At 35.1% G+C, this 12,263-nt stretch overlaps 1 protein-coding gene across 1 annotated transcript in view; it reads left to right on the top strand.

Moving 5' to 3' along the window:
* The window catches only part of ACSS3 (acyl-CoA synthetase short chain family member 3), a 248,451-nt gene that overhangs the window by 179,138 nt on the left and 57,050 nt on the right, over positions 1-12,263 (top strand). Inside the window, exon 8 of the mRNA XM_044679177.1 lies at positions 1,905-2,008. Within this exon, the coding sequence (XP_044535112.1) occupies positions 1,905-2,008 (104 nt within the window). The remainder of the gene's footprint in view (positions 1-1,904; positions 2,009-12,263) is intronic.

Here is a 12,263-nt window from a genome sequence, read left to right as displayed (position 1 = left end):
GACTATATAGCCCTTTTGTCAGCAAGAGGATGTCTCTACTTATTATCCAGATTTGCCATAACTTTCCTTCCAGGCAGTAAGTATCTTTTAATTAAATGGCCACAGTCATCATTGACAGTGATCTTTGAGCCCAAGATCATAAAATCAAACACTGCTTTCATTTCTTTTCCCTCTATTTGCCAGAAAGAGATGAGACCAGTTGGCAAGATCATAGATTTTGATTTTTTAACATTTAATATTTAAACCAGCTTTTATACTCTCCCACTCAGTGAATGTTTAAAAAAACCACAACAAACCCTTTACTTTCTATCTTAGAATCAATACTGTCTATTGGTTCTAAAACAGAAGAACAGTACAGGCTAGGCCATGGGAGTTAAAGGACTTGCTCAGTCAGGGTCACACAGCCAGGAAGTGTATGAGGACAGATTTGAACCCAGGATCTCTTGTCTCTGAACCTGGCTCTCAATCTCCTGTGCCACTGAGATGCCCAATTAATAATGAATGTTTGTTGACTCTGAAACAAACTCTTTGAGGACAGAGATTCTTAATTTTTTTATTTATAGTTTCAGAGACTAGCACTATGGCTAGAACATAATAGGGATTTGAAATAGTCTTATTGGTTGATTATTAACAATTGTTTTCTATAACAGTTATATCAACTAATAGCTGTATCAACAGTATAGTAGTGACTTCCTCTTAACATTGTTTTATTTGTGTAAAGGTTATTTTCATAGTAGAATTCACATAGTATCAATTCTTTAGTAGTTTTGGTACTTCTGAAATGGGGAAAAACTAATTTTGAGTCAGAAAGTGTATATCAAGGGAGAGATTGGAGAAGCACTGAATAGCAGATAGGTTTTTATCAACATTTCTTTGCAAATACTTATATGAATACTTAAGTGAATGCTAGGGTACTCCATTTTATTTGTTTTTATCAAAGGAAAAGACCTTTTTTTCAGACATTTGCTGAATTTTAAAAGATAATATCTTTATGATTTAAAAGTCAAACTAGATGATCAGTTGTTAGAGTCCCAGGTTTGGAGTCCTAAGTTCAAATTCTACCTCAAACACTTGCTAGCTCTGTGACCTTAGGCAGCCTCAGTTTCCTTGACTGTAAAGAAGGAGCTGGATTCAGTGACCTTTTTCCATCTACAATCTACAATCTGTAATAGTTTTCTTTTCAGTGCATGCCAATAGACATTTTCATACATCTCCCATATAAATTGCCTCATCTAATAGGAATTTGATTTTGGAAGCAAGGATTGGATTGATGATTTAATTGGTATTGGGAACGACTGGGTTGGGAAACTGCCATAATCAATGTAGGTCAACACCTCCTCTGCAACTTTAGTCTAAGAGAGTTGCTTAGAGAACTAAGAATTTATGATTTGCCTAGGGTCACCCATCAGTATGTGTCAGAAGTGGGATTTTTAACTTGGTCTTCTTGGCTTCAAGAACAGTTGTCTATCCACTCTGCCACGCTGTCTCTATAATTTGGTTATTTTGTGATTGAAATCATACCTGCCACTTCACGTTTAGTCATGTATAGCATATTTCAATAACATAATGTTGGCAACATATATTATCCCCAGAACACATTGTTATAGGGAAGTTCCATTATTTTTTAATTTTAAGTTTTTTTAATTAACCCCTATCTTCTGTCTTGGGATCTATAGTAAGTATTGGTTCCAAGGCAGAAGAATGGTAAGGGGCAGGCAATTGGGGTTAAGTTACTTACCCAGGGTCACATAGCTAGAAAGTGTCTTAAATAACATTTGAACCCAGGACCTCCTGTTTCCAGACCTGGCTCTCTATCCATGGAGCCACCTAACTGCCCCACTATTATTATTTTTTTAATGTATTTTTAAGGAATCATTTAAAATTTGCTTCCCTCTTCAATGCAGGTTCAAAACTCTATTTGTGGCTGGTGAACACTGTGATGTGGAGACATTGGAATGGTCTAAAAGGGTTTTCAGGGTACCTGTGTTAGACCACTGGTGGCAAACAGGTGAGCAATTTTCTAATGCAAATTGAATTCTTAATAAAAAAAAAAGAGTTAAGGAGAGGCAATAAATGGATGTTGTCTAAGGTCCTAGAGAAAATTGATGTATGGTATGGAAATCACCAACACCAAGATTCACAGGACTCTGATTTCAAATATGAAAACTGAGGTCCACAAGTTTTCAATGACTTACTTAACATCTCAGGCAAAAAATATCAGAGACACCCAGATCTTCTGACTCCAGAGCCAGTGTTCTTTTCCAGAGTACTGCTCTCTCTGGCTCTATGCTGGGTTTCTAGCCTGTGCATAAGTGCCTCTATTTGACTATTGGCTTGCCTGTCCTCTGCTTCTCACACATTCATTTACTCTTTCCTCCCTTGGTTTGAGAGCTAATAAGATTTGGAGAAGGAGTGATGAATCTGGAGTCTGGAGATCTGGGATCAAACCCCATATTGCATATGCACTTATTGTGTAATTATGAATCAATCTCCTAATTTCTTAGTTTTAATTTCCACATCTATGATGTGGGGATAGTAATGATTACACTACTTGCCTAATATAGTGGTTGTGTGAAAACTATTTTGTAAATTGTAATACATTATATTAAGGTGAGTTATTATCATTATTCTGGTGAGCTAAGTAGTTCCATTGATCAGTTCTAAATTAGTTTGAAGGTTGTCTCATTAAGTAGACTTTTGAGAAATATTCACCTTGTTCAGGGGCAATGGCCTCATTTCTTTTCTTCTTGTTTTTTTTTCATATTACATGTTGATGCAGTTTTTAGTAATCATTTTCTGACATTTTGTAATATATGTTCTCTCTGAGTGGCCTAGTTTCCTAGTTAGTGAACCTTAAATTTTTTTTTCAGAGAAACTTGACAGACTGTAAATAGCATTTCCAGTTTTTCCATCCTTATTTTTAAAAACTCATTAATGGTGTGTGAGAGTATTCATAAGTATGTCACCTCATCCCCTCAGCTTTATCATGAAAAAAAAAGTTTTTGTTTTTGTCTTGGTGTAGAGCAAAATCTTTTTTAACTTTAAAAATTCTTTACTTTGGAGACTAAGCAACAGTTAGCATTCCTCACCTTGGCCCAAAATACATAGAGCCCTGTCCTTTTCAGATATATCCATGTTCCATGTTCTGGTCCGTCAATAAACACATTTCATGTGCCAGGAATTATGCTAAGTATCAGGGATTCAAAAGGAAATACCAAAAAAAATGACAGTCATAGGAATATCTTTGTGGAAAATCTTTTGTTTTATTAGAGGGAATCCAAGCTATAGGAGCCATATTCCCCTTCACTGTGTCAACAATTAAGGCAAAGCTTAGACTTTTGCTTACTTTTAGTTCCACTCATCAATTATGTCACCCATTTTACATCATGGATCGTTAAAGATTCATGTTTTGAATATAGATGCATACTATTAACTGGTGATTTTTTTTTTATTTGTTAGTTTCATTTGTTGGTCTCAAATCTGTTTAACAAAAGTTAACCAGAAGTAAATTCTAAAAAGAAATGTTCAGTTTGATCTTTTAGGTTCCAAGAACCATTTTGTTTGCCCCTTGTTAGTTGCAATTTAGTTCTTTAGCACAAGGATGTTTCTGAGTGTTGCATGGAGAGGGTTGGGGAGGGATGGGGGCATATTTTGGAAAGGAGGAATCACAGAGTTACACAACTGACAGGCATCACATAGGTCATCTAGTCTACTCCATTCCTGAACAGGAAGCCCTTTTTCAACATCAAAAAATGGTCATCCAAGTCTTTGCTTGAAAATCTCTGATGAAGTAGAATCCACTCTTGCCTCCAAGCAATCCTTTTCACTTTTGAACATCCTTGTTTATTAGGAAGTTTTCCTTGCATTAATTCATAATGGGAACTTGGAACTTGTCACTATTTATCTGCCTTCTGAAGTCAAATGGAAAATATCTAACCCCTTTTCTGTAACACAGTCCATTAGCTTCATGAAGGCAGCTCTCATACCTCACCCAAATTTTCTTTTATAGGCTAAACATTTCTGTTCATTCAATTTATTTTCACATGGCATTAACTTGAGGTTTTTAACCATTCTTATTAACTTCTTCCAGACTCTTCATTCTGTTTTTTTACCTCTTAAAATATAATTTCTAAGACTTGACACCATAGTCCAAGTCAAAGGGCTATTGTGCCTTGGACACCCAATATAGCTATGGCTGAATTAGTATTTTTATATTCTCTTTAACATTGTTGACTCATTGAGCTTGAAGTACAATGAAGTCCTCAAATATTTGCATGTAAATTTCTTCCAAATCTTGTATTTCTGAAGTTACGATTTTTTAATCTTCAGGTAGGACATTTATCATTGCATTTCCTTATACTTGATTTGGCCTAATTCATTCCTGTCCAGATGTTTTAGAATTCTGCCTTTGTCATCCACTGTGTTGGCAATCTGTCTGTTTTCTGAGAGCAGCAGATGATGCTAAAAGCTATAAATAGCACAAAATTAAACACAGATTCCTATGCATTTCACTTGAGATCTCCTTTCAATTTGACATCAAATTATTAATCAAAATTCTTTAGCATCTTTTTTCTCTTCCCTCCCTTCTTCTTCTTCCCTCTCCACTCCTTTCTCTCCATCCTCTGAGTCCTCTTCTTCCTCTCTTCTCCTTTTCTCCCTCCCTATCACTCCTCCCCTTCCCCCCTTTCCTTATTTTTTTCTCTATTCTTTCCTTTTCTAGACATTTTGTTAACCATTGGTGAATGAGCATCTAGAATTTTTTCCCCAGGAATTGAAGTGAAAATCACTAGCCTATAGTTTGCCAAATATAGTCTCTTCCATTAAAGAAAATCAATATATTTGTCTTTTTCCAACACTACAGCATCTTCCCATTTTTTCAAGGGTTTCTAAGATCATCAACAGTTGCTTTTTATCACATCAACCAATTCATTCAATACTCTGGGATATAGTTTATCTAGAACTGGTGACTTAAGCTTATTAAAGGTGACTACACAATCTCTTATGATCTTCCTACTTGGAGTTCTTGGGTTTTAACTCCTAGTTAGTATTTTCTTTCCTTTCCTGACTAAAGATCATTCATCTTGGCAGAGAATGCAGAAACAACAATAAAAACAAGATTGGGTAGCTATATACAGAAGCATCCTACAGTGGGAAAATCACTTACTCAAATGACAAATGTCAAATGACCTGGGTTCAAATCCCTTCTCATACTTGGTTATACATATGATTTAATTCCAGCTATTTAATCTGCCTTGTTCTCAATTTTCTAATCTGCAAAATAGAGTTGGACTAGGTGGTATCTCAGATGAATTCCTTTAGGCTCTAGATCAGATTCTGTGACCATCTCTTTGTGATTCAGTATTGTTCCACTCACTCCAAGCAATGGTCCTGTTCCTTCCCTCAATACCCCCCCCTTAATTGACTTTAATTTTCTATGGAAATCAGATCAAAGCTACCTTATTATCAATCTAGTTTATTTGCAGAGGATAAAAGCAATCCTTGTTTATTTTAAAAGGGCTTACTTGGAAATGGCAATAGTTATGTTAGAATTGGGACAGATAGAAGTTATACTTTTAACATTATTTTTACTAGAAATTTATAATCACAGACTAAGGATTGAGGCAACTGAAAGAGAATATATTTCTAAAAGTATACCATTTTTATACAGAGAAGTTGGACCTCCCTGGGTATTAAAAGAGTGAAAATGGTCCCTTTTTTACCCTTTAATAGCCTCCCTTTAAACTGAGTGAAAGGAAGGATTGCCACCCCAGCTGTTCTCAGAAAGGTTGTGATATTCCCTTCAGAGTGGATCTAGAATAAAGATTTGTCAAAGGTAAACTTTGGTTTCATAAATAAAATTTCATTCTGGGATATAATAGTAAGTACAGACATATGCACTTAATGCATTGAAGCTTCCAAAAGGACTTATTGAAGCTTGAGAAACAAGCATATGAGGTCCCTAGTGGGTATTGAATTTCATGTGATTTTTGTGATATTTCTTTAATGTGTTGTTCAGAGAGAATTAATAGCTGCACCATGTCATTGCAGTGGTACATTAATCAGGTTTGAATGGGTTCTCATTATTGTGGAAAACGGTGATTTTTCTCCCAACAAAGCCTCGTACTTCCCATCTTCCCTCCCTCTTTCCATTCATATGGCATTTGGGGCTCTGTCAAATCTTCTCATGTGTGTGCTCATACTGGACTTTGGAAAGAGAAAAAAAAATTCATCCCAGATTAATTTCCCTCTGAGTGTGCTTCCAGTTTACTTTGTATATATCCTGGATGTGCATACATCTGTGCATGGTGTGTCTCCCATCACAATGTGAACTCCCCAATGACAGAGCCTGGCTTTTCTTTCTAGCCACAGTAATTAGCACTTAAGCACGGGGCACAAAGTTAAGTGTTGGTTGACTGGAATAGCTGTAGATTTGTATCAGAAGAAGGACATTGCTTACCCAGGAAGAAAGTCTCCTATAATAGTGAAATAATTTTGTATTTTGTTTTAATTTTTAAAAATTAAAAAAAATTCAAATATTGGGTGTGTATGTGGGGCTAAGGGTGTCCATATCTAGACAACAGAGTGCCATGAATACAGAGCTGTGGTCAGAATCAGGAAGACTTGAATTCAAGACCCACCTGTGTGACCCGGAAAAAGTCATTTCAAGGCTCAATATCTGTAAAAGAAACTCAAAGAAAATGGCTTATAGAGGTACTGTTTTGCATTGGTAGAAGGTATTCCTCACCAAAAAATGACCAATGATATGTGTGTTATACACATGTGTGGGCACATAGGCATAGTTATATAGTATATATACTATATATAGTATACACATGTGTTTATACACATGTGCAAATGCATATACATGTAGCTATGTACATACATACATATCTACACACTGCTACATACACAAGGCAATGGGGGGAACCAGTAATTTCACTAGTATATGGAACTCTTGTCCTGGTGAAAGTCTTTCCACTGATGCAGGCTATCACCTTCTTTATAAGTACATATATGTACACAAATGTTTATATGCATATTCTACATATATGTACATATCAGGAAACTTTGCATAGTGCCTTGACTTCTAAACTTAAAATTTGGGCTCACAGTCAACCTCTAACAAATTATTCTGGCTGTCTAGGGGTATGTTGGAACCCAGACTTTTAATCAGCTCTCTAGACACTATGCCTAAAAAAGAAAGAAATCTATGGAGAAAATGTTAAAAATGAAGATTGAACCAAAAAATGTATTGGGCGTGCTTTTTTTTTTTTTGATGAGAGGTGGGGTAGGGGATAAGGGGTGGGGAGTTAGTTGTTAAAAATTTTCCATCACAGTTCAGTTTTTGACCCTGGATGAGTCACTAAAACTTTGGTTTTTCTAGACAGCTCTGTGAGTGTGTCCACAGAGCAGGAGGGCATAACTGAAATGTTAAAAACTAAATGCTAGGTATAATTTGTAACAATTAGGAGGATCTACTTCATAACTAAGCCATGTAAATAAAAATTGATTAAACTATGTGACTTGGAGTTTAAGAAAACACTCTAATCAATATGTGTGGATAAAACCAGGTTGTTTTTATAACCCAATTGTAATTTGTAATCTCAGGGATGGATTTCTTGTGACTAATCACTGCATTTACTTCATTAATAACTATGCTCTTAGATTATTGCTTTGTGGTGCCCATGGCTCAAAATTGAGAACATAATATATGAGACAATGGAGAGTTGATCATAACAGAGAGGAATTTATTTTTAGAGAGAGATGTAGTTGTTCTATACTAGTGGAATCATGATCTGGTTTATGATTGAATTAGTGTCATCTTTCAAGTCCTTCATTAAGAGGGTCTTACCAGCTAATTTCATAGATATGGGCTATGTCTCCTTGTTGCCACATGTGTGCATGAAGACTGAAAAAAAAGGTCATTCAACCAGCTGTTTCAGTTGCACAATGAATGTCCTAGAAGAGAGAGTTGGAAAATATCTGGTCCATTAACTGATTTTCTTTTCTACTTTTACTTTCCACCCACTTCCAAACACAGCTCGAAAGTAAGCATCTGTAGCCCAGGGTGATAAAATGAGGTTGAGGTGTCATTTTTCTTTAAAACACAGCTTAACAAGGGAAAAGTAATTAAGAGAACTGGACTGTTCCTCTACATGTCATTAATCGGTGAAAATCTTATGCACAAAAGGCCCAATGAATCTTCATTTTATTAAATAGCCATCACATTGAAAAAAAAATATTGCCACATTATCTTCCTTAACACTAAGAGGGAAATTACCAGAAGTGAATTAGTGAAATTCTGCTTCAGAAGAGAAAGCCTATTGCAAAAGGAGAGAATCTAGGGATAGTTTTCATATAATTCTGACCACACTAAGAGTTTTTTTTTAATGAAAAAGCCTAATTGATCATAAAAGGAAAGCAAAGAATGGAAATATAAGACTTATTTTAGAGAATAGATTTTGAAAATACCTTAGAGGTAAGTGGACATATTTCTTTTCCAACATACCATTTTACAGTTACTTTGATGAGATTCTTAAAAGTCTCAAAGGAAACTACATCAAGAAACCAATCAACAAAATGTATTTAATACCTATTGTTTTACAGGCCATATGCTAGGTATCAGGGATACAAAGAAACAAATGGAGATAGTTCATAGTTTTCAAAGACTTTCTGTTTTATTGAGATGATGAGTTAATGTAACTAAGACAGAACAAAAGAAACAAAATCATAGCTTCTTTCTTTTTAGATAGAATTTAATCTAGAGTGTTTAATTAGGAGGAGAGATTAGCTATGTTTTGTTTGTTTTTTTGGTTTGGAATTTTCAGATTAGAATACCTCATCCACCAAGGCAGGTCACCAGCTGATTGCCTAATCCTAGAATTTTATCTAGAGCACTGAGGTAGGATTTCAATTCATATTCTCCTTGTTTTTAAGGTCAGCTCTATATCTACTTCTCCATAATCTTTCAATTCAATGCAATAAGCTTTTTTGTTTTTGTTTTTTAAATAATCCTATTTAACCTGTGGAAGGGAGATTTTTTCTTTCATGACTCTTAAATTGATTAACTTTCTTTTTCAAGTTTTCTTCTGCTTCTAAGAGATATGGGTAGTTTTCTTTCATGATTTATTAAAATTTTATGTCTAGGCTATATTTTTCATCATAGCTTTCAAGCAATACAATGGTTCTTAAATAAACTGTCCTTGATTTGTTTTCCAGGTCATTTGTTTTTCAATATGAGATACCTTACATTTACTCCTATTCTCTCCCACCCCTTTCCCTTCCTGCCTTCTTCCCCCTTCTTTTCCTCCCCACCTCAAATATTTTCCAATATTTCTTCTTGTCTCTTGAAGTTACTATCTTTTATTTGGTTGCATCCAATTTTCAAGAGTTTGATACTTGGAAAGGGTTTTGTACCTCTTTGCCAAGTTGTTAATTCCCTTTACAATTTTTTCTTACATAATAACTCCCATTTCTTTTTTTCTTTAGCACTTTCATTAATTTTTAAAAATCTTTTTAAAAATACTTTTTGCTTCATTTCTTCTAGAAACTTTAGTTGAATTTGTGCCCAGGCTGAGTTTGTTTTGCTTAGAGATGTTTTGTAATCTTTTTTCCCCACCCCTTCTGAAGTTGTGCCTCAAGTGTTCTTGTCAGCATAAATCACTTTAAGTGGAATTTTTTTTCTTGTTTGATCATTCTTTCAGCCAACTTCCTAACTTCAGATTTGATGTGAAGGCTGAACTCTGTGCACTTGTGAAAAGCACATCTTGGCTTTACTGCTGTCGCTTTCTGGGACATTGAGTGTTATGTTATTCCAGGATAACAGGGACAAGATCTGGTGGAGGAGTATTCAAGATTTCTGTATACCCAAAGAGAGCTAAAGAGTAAAAAGTCTAACCACTGCCTCCATAATCTGACATTTTTAAGTTCCTTGCCCGGGTTTCAATATGAGCATCACACCTATGGGTTTGTTGTATTTGGGGATCCTAGAAACTGCTGTGGGACTCAGACAGTGTCAAGAAAATGGAAACCTTTGCTAGTTCAGATTGATAGAGGTGTAGGCTTCCCTTTCTTATGGTTTTCCTGTCTTGGTTATTCTGTAGGCTTCAGACTGGTCTGGATTCTGGATTTAAGATTTGCTTCTCTTGATCAATACACAATCTAGGACCCATGATTTTTTCTCATCCTGCAATTCCACATAAATTTACATATCTCTTCCTCCAGTCACTCTGAATTTCTCAGTTGAAGCTTGTTCATGAATGATAGAGCTGCTAATTGGATCTGTTCATGTGCCCTACAAAAGATTAGACCTTGATACTCTAGTTCTTGGACTTATTGCCCTGATGCACTTCCTGTCTTTGAACAGGCACATCTATTCTCTGGTGTTCAAAGATTTCTCTATCTGTCTCCTTATGCTAACCTCACCTGGAAAATGACCCATTGTGACTTTTTTGGATTTCATGAGCAGGATTTGGCCTGATACATTAATCTGTTTGGAGGAGTTGTATATATGTTGGGGGAGCTCACTGATACTCTACCATTTTTACCTATCACTTTTAAAAGAAAATGCAACTGGATTTTTAAATTCCTTAGCAGGGATGACAAAAAAAGAAAGATGGTAGTCATTTGACAAATAGAGGAGCAGGAGACAGGTATAGATATTGAGTTATTTTATCTCTCCTATGCCATCTTGGCTGACATTTTGTTAAATTAGAGTTTTCTTCTGAAATCTATCTACCTTGATTTTAATTCCTGTCTATTACATAATGGTGTATAGTTCAGGAATTTTCAGTATGAGCTGATATATAAAATGTATTTCTTTGAATTCTGAGATAAAAAAGCATGGGTGTTAAAGGCAAACTCTGCCACCTAGTGTGCAGTCACTTTACTTTCCAAACCATCTTAGCAGCAAGTTTTGTTGGCATTGGGGATAAAATGTCATTCCAGACATTTTCCTGAGAATCCAGGTACTCACCAAATCATTGAAAATCTCTGGCAGCAAAACTAATGTCATTGTGGAAAATTCTGGTCTCCTCTGAGGCTAGGACCTAACCCCTCTCTACTAGAACATTCTGGGATATCCTAGTTAGGGCAGTGAGATATCTGGAATCATAATAACTGCTAAAGAATATAACTTGTATATTAATTTTTATGGTTGACAGTTTATTTTAACATTTTCAGATAAATAATTTGACAAAAAATTATTACAAATCTACTATTAGCAATGCCCTGTGATAAATATTAGAGATACAAAGGTAAAAATGAAACTGTCTTTATTCATGGGACTTTATTAGGGAGATACAAGATGTAATGAGCCAGATGTCACAGTGGATAGATCACTGGACCTGGAGTCAAGAAAACTTTAGTTCAAAGTCCTACAACAGAGACTTAATAGATTTCTGACTCTGGACAAGTCACTTAAATCTTTTCAGTCTCCATTTGCTCATCTGCAAAATGGTGATGATATTAGTTCCTACATCCTAGAGCGGTGATGGCAAACCTATGACACACATGTCAGCACTGACACACGTAGCCATTTTCAATGACACGCGGCCACATACAGAAAAGTATGGGACCACATATTGAGGATGAAACATTTGCTATAGTGTAGGCACTCTGTGCACTATAGATGACAATTCTTCCTATATTAATTTACCTATTTTGGTTTATTAAGTACAGTTATATATTACAATTATACATTTTTATTATTTAAATTATAAATATCACAAAATTATGTTGTTGTTTTTTTTTCTCGAAGTGGCACACCACCTGAGTTAGGCTTGTTTTTTTGGCAAATTTTGACACACTAAACTCAAAAGGTTGCCCATCATTGTCCTAGAGTTTTCATAAGAATAAAATAATATATGTGTAAAGCAATTTGTAAACCTTAAAGCACTATATAAATGCTAGCCATTATTACTATAGCCAGGTCCCGATTAGTGCAGATAATGAAGCCCCTAAAAAGAGTTACATGTTTTTTAATTTACATTTATTTGAAGTTATAATTATATAAAATATAGCAATTGATATTTTACATTACTTAGCATGGTGCCTGACATATAGTAAATGCTATGTAAATGATTATTCCCCTTTCATTCCAGTCTATTAGAAATACAGAGTGTAAATTCAAATAATTCAACCACTTCAGAGGGTTTTATTATTCACACTAATTCAGACACAGATATAGTAATGAATATAAAGTATATACAGAATAATCTAAAGTCACTTTAAGAGGATAACAGTATAGGGATCCTGTATTTGAG

The sequence above is a fragment of the Gracilinanus agilis genome, chromosome 5 (assembly GCF_016433145.1).
Source record: "Gracilinanus agilis isolate LMUSP501 chromosome 5, AgileGrace, whole genome shotgun sequence".
NCBI classification, from domain to species: Eukaryota; Metazoa; Chordata; class Mammalia; order Didelphimorphia; family Didelphidae; genus Gracilinanus; species Gracilinanus agilis.
The sequence above is the reverse complement of the archived record's forward strand: the minus strand, read 5'-3'. Positions and strand labels throughout refer to the sequence as shown.